Source organism: Mauremys mutica, chromosome 13 (assembly GCF_020497125.1).
Source record: "Mauremys mutica isolate MM-2020 ecotype Southern chromosome 13, ASM2049712v1, whole genome shotgun sequence".
Lineage (NCBI taxonomy): Eukaryota > Metazoa > Chordata > Testudines > Geoemydidae > Mauremys > Mauremys mutica.
In genome coordinates this window covers 33,311,613-33,331,120 of record NC_059084.1, presented here as the reverse complement: position 1 = coordinate 33,331,120, position 19,508 = coordinate 33,311,613, and the positions used below count along the sequence as shown (strand labels likewise).

General features: G+C 64.2%; 1 protein-coding gene across 2 annotated transcripts; it reads left to right on the top strand.

The window, feature by feature from the left end:
* The first annotated feature begins 639 nt into the window (after positions 1–639).
* On the top strand, positions 640–18,015 carry NDRG2 (NDRG family member 2). 2 transcript variants are annotated; one of them, XM_044985468.1, is made up of 16 exons: positions 640–762; positions 6,418–6,503; positions 7,039–7,144; positions 7,568–7,688; positions 8,079–8,141; positions 10,259–10,319; positions 10,715–10,801; positions 11,069–11,125; positions 11,537–11,640; positions 11,997–12,041; positions 12,394–12,445; positions 14,395–14,442; positions 14,827–14,862; positions 15,212–15,263; positions 15,641–15,674; positions 16,080–18,015. In XM_044985468.1, the coding sequence occupies exons 2-16, from the start codon at positions 6,426–6,428 to the stop codon at positions 16,303–16,305; spliced, it is 1,170 nt and encodes a 389-aa protein (XP_044841403.1). In that variant the 5' UTR covers positions 640–762; positions 6,418–6,425; the 3' UTR covers positions 16,306–18,015. The 2 variants fall into 2 exon arrangements, with proteins under 2 accessions (XP_044841403.1, XP_044841404.1); XM_044985469.1 differs by lacking the exon at positions 15,641–15,674.
* Positions 18,016–19,508: the final 1,493 nt, after the last annotated feature.

Here is a 19,508-nt window from a genome sequence, read left to right as displayed (position 1 = left end):
GGGGGGGGGCAGGAAGCCAGGACGCCTGGGTTCTATACACTGGGGTTTTTTGCAGGGGGTGGGGCTGGGAGCTACAGCCTGTTTTGTGATGGTTGGGGTCACACAGAGCTGGTGAGGGGGCCTGTGCCCTGGCCCGTGGCTGAGGATCCGGGAGGAGCCGGCTGTGCTGGCTGGTGCAGGGCAGGGCGGGGCTAGACCCAGACCGGTCCGACCGGGTGGACGGGGCCCAGGAATAAGCCATGGGGGGGGACGGGACAGCACCTGCCATGGGGTCCTTCCCCAGCATGGGGCCCAGCCCCAATCCAGCCAGCGTGGGGTGGGACTCCCTAGGATGGGTCCCCTCCCCTCACTCTGCCCCCTCCCCCTCTCCTCACTCTGCCCCGCCCATGCCCTCCCCCATACTGCCCCCTCCCCATACTCCATCCTGTCCCCCCACTCTCCCCCTCCACCCATACTGCCCCCTCCCCCTTCTGCCCCTCCCCCACTCTCTGCCCTCTCCCTGTCTCCTCCCCCCACTCTGACCCCTCCCCACTCCCCCTCCTCGTCCCCTCCCCCATGCCAGCGCTGTAGCAGGGAAGTCCCCTGCGCCCCCGCCCCGGCCCTGGGATTGGCAGCCCGGAGCTGGGGGGAGGGGTGTAGGAGGGGGAGGGGCCTGTGGCGGGTGGGGGGGGTTGTTTGTATCCAGAGTCAGTCAAAGGCAAGTGAAGGTGGAGGGGCGGACGGAGGGAGGCGCAGGCAGAGCCGGACACACGGACCGAGCAGGTACAGGGGGGTGAAGGGCTGGAAAGGGTCTGATGGGGGGTTCTGGAGTGGGGCATCGGGGGGTCAGATAGGGCTGGAGGGGCTGGTGTTCGGGCGGGGGCCAGTCTGGGTGGGGCGGGGTCTCAGGCAGGGGTCCCGGGGGAACAGTGGGGTGATGTGGGGCCACGGCTGAGATGGGGGGGATCGGGACGATGGGAGGGGCTGAGAATGGGGGCGGGGGTTGGTAGGACTTGGCGGGGGGGTGGGCGAGGGGGGAATGTGGGGGGGCGAAGGGGGGATCACTAAGGAGGGGGCGGGGGCGCAGCTCCGTGTGTCCGTCTCCCCGGCTCGATTCCCGGCTCTTCCCGTCGCTTCCTCCGAGCAGCGACATGCGAAATGTCAAGCGGAAAAACCCACCATGGCGAAGGGGACCGGACGCCTGGGTTCTCTCCCCAGCTCCGGGAGGGGGGGCTGGTGGGTTAGAGCAGTGGGGGCTGGGTGGAGCCAGGACTCCTGGGTTCTCTCCCCAGCTCCGGGAGGGGGGCTGGTGGGTTAGAGCAGTGGGGGCTGGGTGGAGCCAGGACTCCTGGGTTCTCTCCCCAGCTCCGGGAGGGGGGCTGGTGGGTTAGAGCAGTGGGGGCTGGGTGGAGCCAGGACTCCTGGGTTCTCTCCCCAGCTCTGGGCAGGACGGGCGAGGTTTCTGTGCGGGTCCTGAGGGAGTGGGTTCCTGGGGGCCCATCCTGGCGTCCCTAGGGCAGGGCTGTTTCTGGGGGGTCCTGACGAGGCTGAGGCACTAGTCTCGGGCCCTGGCTGGCCCCTCTTGAGCCCAGCCCTGTGCCCCTCTCCCCTGGGGCTGGGAAGAGACTCGTTGGTCACTGCCTGCCAGACAGACAGACAGACACACACACCCCGTGGGGCCGCCTGGCCTCCTCTGAGAACAGGGGCTGGGAGCCAGGACTCCTGGGTTCGATCCCTGGCTCCGGGAGGGGAGTGGGGTATAGGGGGTAGAGCTCCCCACCCCCACCCACCTGTCTGTCCAGCCAGCAAACCAGCTCCCAGCCATCCTGCCCCTGAACTGTCCATCCGTCTGTCCACCTCTGTCCCGCCCCCTGCAGAGATCTGTCCACAAGGGGCGCTGGGTCTGGCTCCCCCAAGCCAGCTGCTGGTCTCCTCCCCTCCCCCTGAAGCTGACCCCCAAGCCAGCCCAAGCTCCGCAGGAGCATGGAGGGAGACCTGCCCCAGGGCCAGGAGAGCTAAGCTCAGGGGATTGTGGGAGGGGGCCCTCCCAGCCCATGGGGCAGCGCAGAGACAGACTGCTGGTCTGCCTGTTTCCCAGGGCCCCACATGTCCTGGGTCTGGAAACATCCCACACCCTGTGGGGCCGGGGGAGGGCATTAGCTCTTGTGGTACCAGCACTGAGGGGCAGGGGTCCAGGGAATGGACCAGGCACTGAGGGGCTAAGGGGACATTGGCTGCTGGCATCTGGGCAGAGACCCAGCTTGGACAGTCACTGACCCGGCCCCTCGCCCTCCTGCCTAACCCCCCACCCTTCTCCCTGTGACATCCTGCCTGGCACCCACCCTGGCTCCTCATGACTCTTCCAACTCCCCCACGCCTGTGACCCCCCCCACCTGTCCCTGTTGCCCCATAACTCCCCTCCCAACTCCCCCACACCCTGCCTGGCTGCCAGGCCTGCCCCCCATAACCCTCCCCACACCTGGCAACCACCCTCATAACATCCCCGACCCTCATAACCTCCCCCTGCCCCCAACCTTGTGTCGCAGATCCCTAGGATCAGTGCTGTGCCCCCAGCTTTAGAGCACCCCCAGGGGGTCCCATTCTCCCTTCAGGGGAGGCCACCTGGGCTCCCCGACCCGCTGGGGCTCCAACCCTCCTGCCGCACCCAATGAGCAGAGCCAGACTCCTGGGAGAGCTGTGACCGATGCGGGATTAGTTTGGTTAGTCACCGGGACGCGGCCCTGGAAGCCCTTAGGGCAGCAGGGAGACGCGGAGGCGTGGGTCGGCCCAGGGCCCAGGCACCCTGTGTTATGGCTGCTTCTGAGTGTCTGTCTGACCCCCTGGTCCCTTCCCGGGTGGGCAGCCCCCACTCGCCCCCAGCTCTCACCTTCCCAGCCCTACCTGCTTCAGCTGGGGGGGGTCTTTGCTCAGCTCCCCTGCTGAGCTGGGGGAGGGGGAATCTAGGCATCACTGGAGCTGGCATCAGGTCACTGGGTGCCTTGTTCACCTGGGTCGGTTCCAGCTGGTTCCTTAACGACTCCTCATTCCCCGAGGCAGGGAGGTGTCACCCATGCGGGTGTCTTTTAGCCTCTCCTGAAAGCGCACACAGCCCTTCCCCCACCCTGGGCAACAGGGTGACCAGACTCCTGATAAAATCGGGACTATCCCGATATTTAACTTTCTGTCCCGCGTCCCGACCGATGTACAATCAGGGATGCCATTTGTCCTGATGTTGTAGGGCTCCCTACCTCCCCACCACAGCTCCTCGGAAGTGGTGACATCTCCTTCCGTGCGCTGCCCCGACCGAGCACTGGCTCCACAGCTCCCATTGGCCAGGATCTGTGGCCAATGGGAGCTGCGGGGATGGCACCTGGGGGCGAGGCAGCATGCAGTGCTGCCTCACCGCAGATGTTGCTACTTCTGGGGAGCCACCTGAGGTAAGCACTGCCCAGAGCCCGCAACCTGAACCCCCTCCTGCACCCCTGCCCCAGCCCTGAGCCCCCTCCCACACCCAAACTGCCTCCCGGAGTCAACACCCCAAACCCCCTCCCGCGCCCCTGCCCCAGCCCTGAGCCCCCTCCCACACCCAAACTGCCTCCCGGAGTCAACACCCCAAACCCCCTCCCGCGCCCCTGCCCCAGCCCTGAGCCCCCTCCCACACCCAAACTGGCTCCCAGAGTCAACACCCCAAACCCCCTCCCACACCCTGCCCCAGCCCTGAGACCACTCCCCCTTTTGCAGCGGGAGCCGGGCCCATGCGCCACCCTTGCAGCTCCCTAGGGCTGTGCACCCTCCTCCCCTATTGCTCCAGTGGGCGCTGTGAGCCTGTGGCTCCCCCCCTCGCCCATGTGTCCCAATATTTTACTCTTGCGTTCTAGTCACCCTACTGGGCAACCACACTGCATATGGGGAAAATCAGGCACGCACTGGAGGTCATCAAAATACCAGCAAAAATCCCCCCTTCATTGCAGCTCTTCCCCCTTGGAGAGCGAACGGCGCTCGCGGGAACCAGCAGCCGGGGGGGGGGGGCATTCACACCCACACGTGCCATCTAGAGAGGCTGCAGCCTGGGCCCCAGCTCTGCCCACGCCATCCCGCTGGGCGCCTTCTCGGGACAGGTTCAAATCCCTTGCCCACGCGGCGCCCGGCTCAGTGCCCCTTCACGTCCTCCCTTAGGTCGGGTCCGGCGGATCGTACCTTGCTTCCCCCTGACCTCCCCCCATCCCCTGGCCAGAGCACCCCACCTCTCTCCCCTCACTGGGCTGCAGGGACTAACCCCTTCCCGCCTGGGGCGCTGGGGGCTGGATCCCCGCTCCCACAGGCGCTGTGAGGGGCGGCGACAGAGGCAGGGCTACTTTCCCAGCAAGAGGCGCTGTGGGACATGGGGCAGATGGGTGGGAGACAGTCAGGTCCCACATTGCTCATTCAGCCAGCACCTCCTGATTGGGGGGGCAGAATTTGCCCCCCCCAATGGACCCTGATGCCCAAACTTCCTGGGACACCAATGGGGGGGAGGCTCTTCCTGAGCCTGATTCCCAGCCCCAATCCTGGGAAAAGCCCCCTCCTCCCTGAGGCCCTGCCCAGAGCAGGGTAGGGGGCTGGGCTAGGCAGGGGGCTCCTGGGATGTGCAGGGGAGGTCTCTGAGCACCTCAGGCCACAGGGATCTCCTGGGTATTTGGGGGGAGGGTCTGTGTGTCGGGGGGGCAGCTCTAGGGGGGGTCTGTGTGTCAGGGGAATGACTCGGGGGGTCTGTGTGTCAGGGGGTGGCTCTGGGGGGGGTCTGTGTGTCAGGGGGTGGCTCTGGGGGGGTCTGTGTGTCGGGGGAGTGACTCGGGGGGGTCTGTGTGTCAGGGGGTGGCTCTGGGGGGTCTGTGTGTTGGGGGAGTGACTCTGGGGGGGTCTGTGTGTCAGGGGGTGGCTCTGGGGGGGTCTGTGTGTTGGGGGAGTGACTCGGGGGGTCTGTGTGTCAGGGGGTGGCTCTGGGGGGTCTGTGTGTCAGGGGTGGCTCTAGGGGGGGGTCTGTGTGTCAAGGCGTGGCTCGGGGGGGTCTGTGTGTTGGGGGAGTGACTCTGGGGGGGGGTCTGTGTGTCAAGGCATAGCTCTGGGGGGGGTCTGTGTGTTGGGGGAGTGACTCGGGGGGTCTGTGTGTCAGGGGGTGGCTCTGGGGGGGTCTGTGTGTTGGGGGAGTGACTCGGGGGGTCTGTGTGTCAGGGGGTGGCTCTGGGGGGGTCTGTGTGTCAGGGGTGGCTCTAGGGGGGGGTCTGTGTGTCAAGGCGTGGCTCTGGGGGGGTCTGTGTGTTGGGGGAGTGACTCTGGGGGGGTCTGTGTGTCAAGGCATGGCTCTGGGGGGTCTGTGTGTTGGGGGAGTGACTCGGGGGGGTCTGTGTGTTGGGGCGTGGCTCTGGGGGGGTCTGTGTGTTGGGGAGTGACTCTGGGGGGTCTGTGTGTCAAGGCGTGGCTCTGGGGGGGTCTGTGTGTTGGGGGAGTGACGGGGGGGTCTGTGTGTCGGGGTGGCTCTGGGGGGGTCTGTGTGTCAGGGGTGGCTCTAGGGGGGTCTGTGTGTCAAGGCGTGGCTCTGGGGGGTCTGTGTGTTGGGGGAGTGACTTGGGGGGTCTGTGTGTCAGGGGTGGCTCTAGGGGGGTCTGTGTCTCAGGCGGTGGCTCGGGGGGGGCTGTGTTGGGGGAGTGACTCGGGGGGGTCTGTGTGTCGGGGTGGCTCTGGGGGGGTCGGTGTGTTGGGGGAGTGACTCTGGGGGGTCTGTGTGTCAAGGCGTGGCGCGGGGGGGGTCTGTGTGTTGGGGGAGTGACTCGGGGGGGTCTGTGTGTCGGGGTGGCTCTGGGGGGGTCTGTGTGTCAGGGGTGGCTCTCGGGGGGTCTGTGTGTCAAGGCGTGGCTCTGGGGGGGTCTGGGTGTTGGGGGAGTGACGTGGGGGGTCTGTGTGTCAGGGGTGGCTCTAGGGGGGTCTGTGTCTCAGGCGGTGGCTCGGGTCTGTGTTGGGGGAGTGACTCGGGGGGGTCTGTGTGTCGGGGTGGCTCTGGGGGGGTCTGTGTGTTGGGGCGTGACTCGGAGGGTCTGTGTGTCGGGGGGGTGGCTCTGGGGGGTCTGTGTGTCAGGGGAGTGACTCTGGGGAGGTCTGTGTGTTGGGGCGTGGCTCTGGGGGGGTCTGTGTGTCGGGGGGGTGGCTCTAGGGGGTCTGTGTGTCGGGGGAGTGACTCGGGGGGGTCTGTGTGTCGGGGGAGTGACTCGGGGGGGTCTGTGTGTCAGGGGTGGCTCTGGGGGGGTCTGTGTGTCGGGGGGGTGGCTCGGGGGGATGGCTCGGGGGGGTCTGTGTGTCGGGGGGTGGCTCTGGGGGGGTCTGTGTGTCGGGATGGGGAAGGGGCAGCACCGGCAGGTGTCTCTGTGTCCTGCTCTGACCCCCCTGCTCTTCCCTCTCCCCCAGGCGCAGCCATGACTGAGCTCCACGAGGTGCAGATCACTGAGGAGAAGCCCCTGCTGCTTCCCCCCTCGCAGCCCGTCCCGGGCAAGGTCAGAGGGCAAAGGGCACGCTGGGGGGAAGGGGTGCTCACTGCTGTATTGCCCCCCCAACACCCCATCTAGTCCCCAGCCCCCTGCCGTCTGACCACTAGAACCCACTCCCCTCCCAGAGCTGGGGAGAGAACCCAGGAGTCCTGGCTCCTGTTGTCTGAGCTGCACTGACCCCTGCCTGGCTTGAACCCCGCTCGCAGTGTCCTGGGCGTGGGGGAGCAGGACATTAGCAGTGGACCCCCAGGTACTCTGGCCTTGCTTCCCCCAGCCTCCGCTGGGGAGTCAGGATTTGAAGCCGGGGGTGCCCAGCTCTGTGGGGAGCCCACGGCAGGGTATGGGCCATGGATCGGGGGCAGGGGCTTTTTGGGGACCGATATCTCAGGCGTCCCCTGGGCGATGGCTGCCCAGCCTGCGTTGTTGGAAAGTGGGGAGCCCCCTCTCCGCAACGGCATCGGCTGTTTCCACCTGGGACGTGTACCAGCCGTGGGGCAGCCCCCCACACGCCTCACAGCCCCCATCTCTCTCTCTTTGGCAGAAGCACTCAGTGGAGACGCCCTATGGACTCGTGGCCTTCACTGTCCATGGCACCCCGAAGCCCAAGCGCCCGGCCATCCTGACCTACCACGATGTGGGGCTCAACCGTAAGTGGGGCTGGGAGTGGGGGACATGACCCCTGCAGGGAGCTCCCCCCACAGCCAGCGCCGTGACCCTGCTGCCCCAACAGCCAGTGCCCCCTGCTGGGAGCTCCCATCCCACTCCCCCCAGTGCCTCCTGTTGGGAGCTCCCCCCCTGCTCTACCCCCCACAGTGCCCCCTGCTGGGAGCTCCCATCCCACTCCCCACAGTGCCCCCTGCTGGGAGCTCCCATCCCACTCCTGCCCCCTGCTGGGAGCTCCCATCCCACTCCCCACAGTGCCCCCTGCTGGGAGCTCCCCTCCGCCCTGACCCCCCAGCACTCCCTGCTGGGAGCTCCCATCCCACTCCTGCCCCCTGCTGGGAGCTCCCCCCACAGACAGCACCCCTATCCTGCCCCCAGCTGCTCTGACACTATTCCCCCCTCCCCAGACCAGTCCTGCTTCGAGACGCTCTTCCATTTCGAGGACATGCAGGAGATTGTCAAGAACTTCGTGGTGGTTCACGTGGATGCCCCTGGCATGGAGGAAGGCGCCCCACTGTTCCCCTTGGGGTGAGACCCCCTGCCCCCATCCCCTCCCCCTGTCCCCCACCCTTTCCTCCCCCTGTCCCCCATCCCCGCTGTCCCCCTTGGGGTGAGACCCCCTGCTCCCATCTCCTCCCCCTGCCCCCCATCCCCGCTGTTCCCCTTGGGGTGAGAGCCCCTGCTCCCCATCCCTTCCTCTCCCCACTCCCGCTGTTCTCCTTGGGGTGAGACCCCCTGCTCCCCACCCTGCTCTCCCCACTCCCAGTTTTCCCTTTGGAAAGAGACACCCCACCACCACCCTACCCCTCTCTGCTCCCCTCCCCCCCCTGCTGTTCCCCATGGGGTGAGCCCCCCATCCCTCCCCAGTGCAGTCTGTCTCCCCACCCCCCACCCGGCTGATGTGCCCTCTTCCCGCAGGTACCAGTACCCGTCGCTGGACCAGCTGGCCGACATGATCCCCTGCATCTTGCAGTACCTGAAGTGAGTGGGGGGCAGGAACAGACAAACACAGCATGCACCCCTCCCCCGCCTCCCCGTCCTGCCACTGTGGGGCTGGCTGGGGGGGAATTGGCTCCCAGAGCTTAGGTGTGGGGGGGGGACGACGACCCTGTCTCGGGGTGGGGGGGTCTGTGCGGTGCCTGGCCGGACCCCGATCTCTGGTCTGTTCAGTTAATCGAGATGGAACAAAGAGCCAAAGGTGTGAACAGCCCCCGGGACTGCCCGGCCTTGCACCGTGTGAACCAGGCTCCGTCGGTTCGGGTCGGCCAGGGCCCAGCCGGAGGTACCCTGCGTTCCGGCTGCATCTGGGTGTCTGCCCGTTCCCAGCTCCCACCTCCCCAGTCCTTCCTTCTCCAGCCAGCATCTTTGCTGAGAGGCAGGGGACCCATCTCCTCCAGGGTGGCCATGTCCTGGGGACTGGGTTCGCCGCTGTCTTTGCGATATTTCCGTTGATACGGGGTCAGCCTGTCCCGTTCAGGATGCTCAGACAGCAGGCAACGCCCCCACCTGTGTCTCTGAGGCCACATCTACACTACAGCCAGTGTCGGCAAAGCGTGTGTCGCTCCGGGGCGTGACTATTTCAGCGTGCACGTCCATGCGCGCAGCGCTTCTCCCACCCGCACAGCTTCTGCCGCCCACGGGGCTGGGTATTCACACCGAGGGGAGAGAGCGTCCTCACGGCTAGACGTGGCCTTCGCCTGCCCAGAGAGCAAACGCTGGGTAGCCAGGTGTCAGGGACTCACAGGCCTGGTGCTCCGGGCTCTGTACGGCCCCTGGGAGAAACCCCCATCGGCGGGAAGATCACTCGCTCTCACTGGGGATAGGCGTTCTGGCCCCGCTGCCTCCCGAGACTGCACCTCTGTGCCTCCAGCACACCTGGCTCTGCCATGGGCCCCTCAGGGAGTCCCCTCGCTCTGGCCCCCCGGGGAGCAAAGCCCCCCCCATCTCTAGTCTGCAGTGACTCAGCCAGCGTACTGAGCATCTGAACCCAGCATAGGAGGTTCTCCGGCCCTCGGGCCTAGCAACCCTCAGCACAGCACACCACATCTAGGTCTCTTCCACATCCAGGTGGGCTCTGGCCGCCCCCTCCTTCCAGCCCATCACCCAACAGCCCCTCCCGCACGGCCCCTCCCCTGTCCTTTGTCTTCGGTCCCAGGTAAACAGGTCACTGGGGCCCTCTCTCTTCCGGCCTTTGTTCCCCCTGCTTGGAACTGGCTGTTCAGGTCACCGGGCCCTTCTCTCCTCAGCTCTTTGTCCTCCCACTGGCCAGAACCGGCTGCCTTCCAAGCTGGGCTGGGCCTTTTGGTCGCTAGGGTCCCCCATCTCCCTATGTCAGTGTCCTGGCTGCTAGGCAAGGTCACACCTGGTCCTCTGTAACAACAAACCCCCTCCCCCTACCTTGTTACACACGCAGCACACAGGGAATCTGAGGCACACACACCACTCCTGAAAAACACCAAGAAAATCCCCTGCTTCGTCACCCCATGCAATGTCTTGGGGAAACTGAGGCACACACAGGCCTCAAAAATACAACAGAAAATTCCCTTTGTCACAGACTCATTTGCAGCCTCACTGCTGGCAAAACCCAGGCCCAGCCCACAGCCTGATCAGCCGTGCCGAGACCTGGCAAACTCATAGAGCAGCATCAGGGCATCGCGTTCAGCGGCCTGTCTGGTCCCAGACTCTCAGCCGTGCTGCAAGAAAGCCAGCCTGGGGCAGCTGAACCAGACGCTCCTTAGACCCACAGGAGACAGAGCGAGAGGAAAGAGACGGAATCTGGCCCCATGTTCCCCAGTTCAGCCGCATCCGACCTCCCGGCTTTGGGGCATTGGTTTCCGGCCCCGCACTGGCCTCGTGCACCAGGCCTGATCTAAACACTGTCCCTGGGTGAAATCACACAGCCAAGGCCTGTGTCCATCTGTCGCCTGTTCCAGGTCACCATGACATGCTCCCTGTTACCACGCGGGGGGGGGAGGGTGAATTTGTAGGGCCGGTGACCAGATAAGTCCTGGATTTCATGGTCCATGGGAGCTAGGAACAATGCGTCTCCCTCACCCCCCAAACACATAGTTTATTAACCCCCCCTCCTCCTCCCACAGCTTCACCAGCATCATTGGCATCGGGGTGGGAGCCGGTGCCTACATCCTCGCCCGCTACAGTGTGAGTGACGCAGGCCCAGGGGAGCTGTGGGTCAAGAGTGAGGGGCACCAGCAGAGCTGGGGGGAAGGGCTGGGCCGTCAGGACTGGGGGGAGCACAGGGCTGGGATAGCAGGGGGCTGCGGTCTGGGAGTGAGGGGCACCAGCAGAACTGGGGGGGGGAAGGGCTGGGCCGTCAGGACTGGGGGGAGCGCAGGGCTGGGATAGCAGGGGGCTGTGGTCTGGGAGTGAGGGGCACCAGCAGAGCTGTGGGGGAAGGGCTGGGCTATCAGGGGCTGCAGGTCAGGAGTGAGGGGCACCGGGAGGGCTGGCGGGAACACAGGGCTGGCAAGGGCTGGGCTACCAGGGGGTAGTGGGGGCTGGTTTCACCCTTATTTCTCTTCTCCCCCCTCTCCCAGCTCTCTCACCCTGACACCGTGGAGGGCTTGGTTCTGATCAACATTGACCCCAATGCCAAGGGCTGGATGGACTGGGCGGCTCACAAGGTAGGGAGTTTGGGGGTCCCTTCCCTTGGCTCTCCTGTATGGGGGTGGTTGTGCCGGGGGGGGGGGCGCGTACAGGCCTGGGGGACCACACAGAGACCCTGGACAGCTGGAGAGATCAGAGGGAACTTTCTTCTGGCCTAAGGTCAGCTCTTGGCATCCCCCCTGCCCCGACCCTGGTCACATCTTTCTCACCCCACTCGGTGCTGCCCCCACATCCCCTCCCCCCATCCCCAGTGCCCCCTCCCACCTTCTGCTTTCCTCCCCCAGCTGAGCGGCCTGACCTCGTCCATCCCCGAGATGATCCTGGCCCATCTCTTCAGCCAGGTGAGGGGGGGAATCTGCGTGTGGGCCCCACTCCTGGCGCTCCCAAGGGCTAGACCCAGCGGGGCAGAGGGAGGTAGCCTGGGGAGGGGGGCGGGGCTCTGGGGAGAAGGAGGGGGGAGCAGGACATGGGGGGGAAGGGAGGTCAGCAGGACTGGCGGGGGGGGGCGTATCTGGTCAGTAATATCCTGCACACACACACCTCCCCCGCAGGAGGAGCTGTCCAGCTGCATGAAGCTGTGGGGGCAGGGCTCTGGGGGGCAGGGCGGGGGGGGGCAGGACCGGCAGGGGGCTGTAACTGGAGAGTAACACCCTGCCCGCCCAGGAGGAGCTGGGGTGGGGGGAGGGCGGGGAGAACAGGACCGGCAGGGGGCTGTAACTGGAGAGTAATGCCCTCTTCCCCCCCCCCCCCAGGAGGAGCTGTCCGGCTGCACGGAGCTGGTCCAGCAGTACAGGGAGGCACTGGTCAGCGCCCCGAACCTCAGCAACATTCAGCTCTACTGGAGCAGCTATAACACGTGTGTGGGGGGCTCATCTGTGGGGCTGGGCTGGAGGCAGGGTGGGTATGGGGGGCTTGGCCATGGGGTGGGGCTGGAGGTAGCTGGAGTTTGGAGGGCTCAGCTTTGGGGCTGGAGGGTGCTGGGTGGGGGCAGGAGGGCTCTATCATGGCTGCCATGACTGAGGCTGGAGTTACCGTAAAGGCTCATGGGACAGAGGTGACCTGGGGGCCCCAGGCAGGGAAGTTTGCTGCCGATTCCGCCCCCCCTGTGCTGAGACCAGGGGGGGTTGGGGGGGGTTCAGGGCTATGTTGGGAGACGGGGGGGGGGGGGGTGCTGGGCAGTTCTCAGCTCCCCATTTCTTCCCTCCCCATCAGCCGCCGGGACCTGAACTTCGAACGCGGAGGAGACGTCACCCTGAAGTAAGTGAGCCTCCCCCCCGGGTATCCCCCAAACACCCCACAGCCCCCCTAGGACACCCCTGCTCATGGCCTCCCATAAAGGCCCTAACACCTCTCAGCCCCCCACAGGGACCCCCTCCCCCCCGGGTACCCCACAAACACCTCACAGCAACCCCATACCGCTGCCCACCCAAGTAACCCTCAGCCCCCCGGTTAGGGGTGGGGCCTGTCCCCAGAACCCCCCAGGAATGGAGGGGGGACACCCAGCAGACCCCTGTGCTCTGCTCTGCCCAGCTCCCCCACCCGGACCACTGGAGCAGCTGCAGGGGGAGGGGCGCTTTGACCAGCCCTTTCCATCTGTCTGTCCCCACAGGTGCCCCGTGATGCTGGTGGTGGGAGACCAGGCCCCCCACGAAGATGCCGTGGTGAGTAACAGAACAAACCACACAATGCACAACTACACAACATAGCGCGCAGCCCCGCAGCTACACAGCCCCCCCGCAGCTACACAACATAGCGCACAGCCATGCAGCTATACAACCCCCCCGCAGCTACACAACATAGCGCGCAGCCCTGCAGCTACACAACCCCCCCACACAGCTACACAACATAGAGCACCCCCCCGCAGCTACACAACATAGCGCGCAGCCCCGCAGCTACACAGCCCCCCGCAGCTACACAACATAGCGCGCAGCCCCGCAGCTACACAGCCCCCCGCAGCTACACAACCCCCCGCAGCTACACAACATAGCACACAGCTCTGCAGCTACACAACCCCCCCGCAGCTACACAACATAGCGCGCAGCCCCGCAGCTACACAACCCCCTGCAGCTACACAACATAGCGCGCAGCCCCGCAGCTACACAACCCCCCGCAGCTACACAACATAGCACGCAGCCCCGCAGCTACACAACCCCCCGCAGCTACACAACATAGCGCGCAGCCCTGCAGCTACACAACCCCCCCCCGCAGCTACACAACATAGAGCACCCCCCCGCAGCTACACAACCCCCCCGCAGCTACACAACATAGCGCGCAGCCCCCCGCAGCTACACAGCCCCCCGCAGCTGCACAACCCCCCGCAGCTACACAACATAGCGCGCAGCCCCGCAGCTACACAACCCCCCCCCGCAGCTACACAACATAGCGCGCAGCCCCGCAGCTACACAGCCCCCCCGCAGCTACACAACATAGCGCGCAGCCCCGCAGCTACACAGCCCCCCCGCAGCTACACAACATAGCGCGCAGCCCCACAGTGCACCCTGCTACACAACCCCAGCATACCACAGAATGGGACACGCACCCAGAGCCAGGCTCATTCCCGCCAGCAGGGGGTGGCGGGGATAGGGCCAGACAGACAGTGCAGGATTGAGTCCCTCCTGCTGGACGGACACACACACACACACACTCTCTCTCTCTCTCTCTCTCTCTTTCTGAGCTGGGGGCAGCAGGGACATGGACGTTCATTCCCTCCGGCAGGGATGGATGGCCAGACAGACGGACGCACACACTTTCTCTCCCTGCCTGTCCTCTGTTTAGAACAGGCAGACACTCTGTGGTTCTGCGCCCCGGCTGATTTGGGTCTGATCCCTGCTAAAGGCAGGGGGGTCACCTGCCCCCTGGGCTGCCCTGGCGGAAACCGGCCGATTTCCTGCTCTGGGCACTGACCAGCAGCGTGAAACTGACCAGGATTGTGTCGGTTTCCCTCAGGACCTGCTGGGGATCACAGCCCTACAACTACACAACCCCCTCGGGGAGTCCACCCCGGTCCCTGGCCTGCTGTGACGCTCAGCCAGTGTGAACATCTGAACCCAGCCCAGGATGTTCTCAGCGCCCTCAGGCCAGCTGGGTCTGTCCCCGTCCCCATGGGCTCCTTGTCCCCAGTCCAGCGGGCCCCTATATCCCCTCCCCCAACAGCCCCTCCTCCGCCCTTTGTCGTGGGTCCCAGGCAAACAGCTCACAAAACCGGATGGCTCCAGGTTCGGCTGGGCCCGTGGGGCAGCTGTTAATAGATTACGAAGGGTCCCGGCCCTGGGCTGGAATCCAGGCTGCTAGGCAGGGTCATACCTGGGCCTCTGCAAGAGTAAACACCCTCTCCCACCCTCTGCTTAGACATGCGGCACACAGGGGAAACTGAGGCCCACACAGCTGTCATACAAAGTGTCACTGGCCAGGCCGGGGGCTCCAGGCCTTACACACCACACATACCAGGCAACGCATGGGTGACGTCGGACTGCCTGGCCAGTCCTCTGGGGGCACAGCGAGCTCTGGGCCTTGGGCTGTCGTCGGGCTAGGGGGGTGTTTCAGGGTCCAGGTGTCTCTGTGCTCTGCTCCCCCTCACACTGTTCTCTGTCCCTGCCCCCTCCCAAACCAGGTGGAGTGTAATTCCAAACTGGATCCCACCCAGACCTCCTTCCTCAAGGTGAGTGACGTCCCCTGCCCCCACCCCATCCCGACTCGCAGCCCCTGCTAGCCCAGAATTGGGCGCACCTCTGCCCAGCTCTGCCAGTACCCCTGGCTCCCGACCCACAGCCCCCTGCTAGCCCAGCCCTGGGCTCCCCCACTGCCCCAGCTCTGACTGTGCCCCTCAGTCCCGACCCACAGCCCCCTGCTAGCCCAGCCCTGGGCTCCCCCCCTGCCCCAGCTCTGACTGTGCCCCTCAGTCCCGACCCACAGCCCCCTGCTAGCCCAACCCTGGGCTCCCCCACTGCCCCAGCTCTGACTGTGCCCCTCACTCCCGACCCACAACCCCCTGCTAGCCCAACCCTGGGCCCCCCAGCCGTTGAGTGTTGGGTTTGTTTTCCAGATGGCAGATTCCGGGGGGCAGCCCCAGCTGACACAGGTGAGAGCTGCCTTCCCAATGGGGATGGAGGGTGCAGGGCAACGTGAGGGGGAGGGTGTCTCTGGGGCGGTAGTTGGGGGGTGCAGGGCACATGGGGGCAGGGGCTTGGGGGGAGGCACTGGAAGGACATAATGGGGGGGTGCTCTGGGGGGTACAGGCAGGATCTCTAGGGGGCCAGTTGTGGGGCACAGTCTGGCTATGTAAGGGATGGAGCGAGGGTTGGGGGTAGCCGGGAGGGAGGGTTGTGAGGTGGGGTGCACAGCCAGGGTCTGTAGGGGGCAGGAGGCAATAGGGGAGGGTCCAGCTGTGGGGCACGGGTTCTAATCTCCATCTTGTCCCTATCTCTCAGCCTGGGAAGCTGACCGAGGCATTCAAGTACTTCGTCCAGGGCATGGGATACAGTGAGTAGCCGCCGTGGGGCGAGGCGGGGGTCCCAATCTCCCAGCCCTGCTCCAGGCACCAGCCCAGCAAGCAGGTGCTTGGGGCAGCCAACGGAGAGGGGCAGCACGTCCGGCTCTTCGGCAGCGGGTCCCTCACTCCCTCTCGGAGCGAAGGACCAGCCGCCGGAGACTGAAGCGGCAGCGGTAGTGCCGCAGATCGCAATCGCGTTTGGGTTTTTTGTTGTTTTTTTTCTTTTTGCTGCTTGGGGCAGCAAAAACCCTGGAGCCGGCCCTGAGCTGCCCCCTCCCCCATGCATTGGGTCCTTGGCCCTTCCCCAGCCCTGAGCCTCTGCCCCACAGCCAGGCCAGCCCCTGAAGCATCTGTCTCTCTTTCTCAGTCCCCTACGTCCTGGACAGGAAACTGAGTATGAGGTCAGGTACCTTCTCTGCTGTTCCCCCCCATGCACCCCCAGACCCCCACACATGGCTGCCCTACCCCACACCCTGCACTGGCTCCCTGCCCCCCACACCCCAGTGTCCTGCACTGCCTCCCATGCACCCCACGTGCCCCACATTGGCTCCTCCCCTTCGTCCCCTCCATCCACTCCCTGTACAGGTGTAAGGGGCATTGTGCAGTTGGGGTGGGGAGCTCCCTGCCCCTCTGCATGGCCTGGCTGTGCCTCCCCCCGCACTCCACAGCCTGTTGTGGGGCACACCAGTACAAATGGGGGCCTATTGCTGGGATGGGGTGTAGGGGTGGGTGGGGTCTGTTGCTGGTGGGTGGGGCATAACAGGGGCATAGCCAGTCTGACTCCTCCCCTCTCTGTCTCCCTGCAGTGGCCTCCTCCTGCATGACGCGCCTGTCGCGCTCCCGCACCGCCTCGCTGTCCAGCGCAGCCTCAGGGGACGGGAGCCAGTCCCGCTCCCGCACCCTATCCCAGAACAGCGAGTCGGGGAGCCCCCAGCAGCCGCCACGGCCGGCCCCGGGGAGCGGAGCCCAAACCATGGAGGTCTCCTGCTGAGCAGAGGAGGGGGAGGGGATGGAGATGCCTCCCGCCTCTGACCGGGACTTCCTGCTATCCCACAATGCACTCCGGCCCCAGGGGCCACGCGACGCTCACCCCCTAACGGTACTAAACCGGGGAGGCCCCGATCTCAGAAACAACAGCACAAGCAGCGTTAACCCTTTAAAAACAAAATAATCAACGCCTCCTGGGCCCCGCCCCTTTCCCTTTGGCTCCTCCCCCTCCTTAGCCCCACGCCTTCCCTCCCCTATCGCCTTGGCTCCTCCCCCCTCCTCAGCCTGTCTGAATCTTTGTGGGGGGGGTGTTTTGCAAGTGGAGGGGAAGAGGTTCTAGGAGGGGCCCTGTGTGTTCCCCATACCCCCTTTGCCTGTCATAGCCCTGACTTCTGTCCGTCTGTCCCAGGGCAGTCCTGGTCCTGCCCCGTTGGTGTCTATCTGTCTGTCATGAACATCCCCCTCCTGTGAGCCCTTCCCCCTCTGTCCATCTGTCTGTCCAGAGACAGCCGTGCTATCCACCATCCCAAGAGTCACCCCCCCCCATATACATATCTGTCCTGGGCGCCCCTCTTCTGGGAGTCTCTCTCCCCCCACACACACACCATGTCTCTGTCTGTCCCGAGTGCCCCCTGCCCACATCTGTCCTGATGTGTGTGGGGAGTTGGGGGTCACACACACACGTCTCCATCCTTTCCCAGGATGCATTGCAAAGCCATTCGCCATCCCCCAGCCTGGGTTCTCATTGAGAGGTTGGGAGGCCCCTGTGTCTGTGTTTGGCTCCCTTCATGGTTATTCCCCACAGAAGTTGGGTGTTCAGGGTGTCTCTCCCAGGGGGCGCAGGTGCAAGGGGGCGGGGCACTGTGCACTAACCTGCGTAGATATTTAGCGGCGTGTGGCGTGTGTGCAGGAGCCGTGCTGGCTGGAGCGTGGCTGAGGCAGAGAATTGCTCGGCGGGGGTGGTGGTATGAGAAGGGGGCCTGCAGGAATGTGATACTCAACTGGCTTCCAACTGTGGCACCAACCTTGCTGGATTATTCCCAGGGCCCCATACTGCAGGCCACAACTGTAGCAGGTTCTGACTGTTGGGTTCCGGCTGTAAAAGGGCCTGGTTGTACCAGCCTCTGGCTGTAACAGATTTAGCCTGGGGTAGGTTCCAACAATTGCACCAGGCTCTGACTGTTGGGCCTAGTAATGGACTCTGTATGGACTCTGACTGTAGCAGCTGTGTATGTAACCAGCTCTGGTTGTACTGGGTTTGTAATGGGCACTGTAAGTAGAGGGCTCCAGGTGTAATAGACTCATGATGGTGTAGAGTTACTGCTGTAAAGCTCTGCCTGTATTGGGCACTATAAGGCTAGGCTCTGACTGTGACAGCCTGCATGTAGCGACCGCCACCTGTGCTGACTGTAACAGGTCCTGTTTGAACTGGGTTCCAACGGTAACAAGCTGTGACTGTAACAGCTCTGTGCGTACCAAGCTCCAACTGTGCTACCCATGTACCGGTCTCTGGCTCTGACTGTACCGGTGATGTACCAGGCTCCAACTGAAACAACACTGTGTGCTGCGCTCTGGCTCCGCCAGGCTCCAGCTGTACTGCTAATGTACCAGGCTCTTATGTCCGACTGTACTGCTGATGTATTGGGCTCTGTCTGGCTGTAATAGCTGTATATCCATGGGGCTGGGGCTGTACCAGAGCAACTGACAGCCCATCCCAGCCTTAACAATAAAATCTGTAGAGGAATCTGCCCTGCACCCGTCTGTGACTGGCCGTGTGTGACATAAGGGGACGGGGAGGTGGGGCTCCATGGGGCACAGCCGGATGAAGGAGCGGGCCAGGATTGGTGTTGCCCAGAGCAGGCTCAGGTGAGAATAAGGGGGAAAAAAACCCAGTAGGGGCCCAGAAACCCATAGGGGGCTGATCGTAGACATTGCAGGTGGGGAAAGTCCCATCATGTGCCCCCACAGCGCAGCCCCCCCTCGCTGAGCCCCTCACTCTGTCCCCAACAGCACACTGCCCCCTACTGAGCCTCTCGCTTTCCCTCACAGCATGACCCCCTCCACAGTGAGCCACTCAGTCTGTGTCCTGCAGCACAGCGCCACCTAGCCCCATACTGGGGCATTGGGGCAGCACTGGCAGGCAGGGGAGAGCGCCCCCTGCTGATTTTCCCCTGCCCTACTCCCTAGCACCGCAGAGGGGTACTGGTGCCAGCACCGAGTGCCAGGGAAAGAGCCCCTGCCCCCATGTAGCTGGAGCCCTAGAAGGCAGGCGAGGACAGTGTCATGGTGCTACACATGCCTGGCTCGCCCATTCTCCCCTCCAAGCATCGCTGAACCTGGTGCGAGGTGCCCGGCAGCACGTGAAACCTGAGGCAGCTGGGGTCAGGCCACCATGCTTTGAGTTACAGGCTCCTCCCACTATTCAAGATGGGATGCCAAGTGGCACCAACCTTGCTGGATTATTCCCAGGGCCCCATACTGCTCTTCCCAGGTGCCCTAAAGCGGAGATTCATTTTAGTGTACTATGCCTCAGTTTCCGCACATGGCCTGACCAGGAACAGCAGCCGCGGAGGCTGGGATTTTCAGAGGCCATTGGGCTTTAGGTGAGTGACGCCGTCAGCTCCTTGGTGCGTGGCTGCTGCTGGCCTTGGGACGCACCGTGCTAAAGCTCGGTGTCCTCTCGGCTTGTCCAGACTTTTTCCCTCCGTGGATTGGAGTACTTTGTGCTCAGTGTCACCCCCACGTGGGTGGAAGGGGAATTACAGCTCTGGCAGCCCATTAAAGAGCTTCCATTCTAAACCACCGGCATACACAACTAGGAGTCACCCACTGACATTAATAGGCAGCAAGTTTCAAACAAACAAATAGAGAATTATTCACACGTCTCATATGCAGCCTGTGGAAGTCATTGCCAGGGGATGTTGTGAAGGCCTAAATATATCTGGGTTAAAAAAAGAATAGGACCTATCCTCCATGAACTTATCAATGACGATTAGCCACGGTGGTCAGGGATGCAACCCCATTCTCTGTGTGTCCCTAAACCGCTGACTGCCAGTAGCTGGGACTGGGTGACAGGCAATGGATCACTCAATAACTGCCCTGTTCTGGTCACGCTTCCTGAAGCACCTGGCACTGGCGCCTCTCAGAAGACAGGATACTGGGCTAGAGGGCCCATTGGTTTGACCCAGTGTGACCCTTCTTATGTCCTTATCCCCAGCTCTGGGAAGGAAGTGGGGGTCTAGTGGTAA

Bases quoted from the DNA above. Each gene is read 5' to 3' on its own strand.
- NDRG2 (XM_044985468.1), top strand. From the start codon at position 6,426: ATGACTGAGCTCCACGAGGTGCAGATCACTGAGGAGAAGCCCCTGCTG. The intron at 8,142-10,258 runs GTGAGTGGGGGG...CTCCTCCCACAG, and splicing joins TGCATCTTGCAGTACCTGAA to CTTCACCAGCATCATTGGCA. The intron at 11,126-11,536 runs GTGAGGGGGGGA...CCCCCCCCCCAG, and splicing joins TGGCCCATCTCTTCAGCCAG to GAGGAGCTGTCCGGCTGCAC.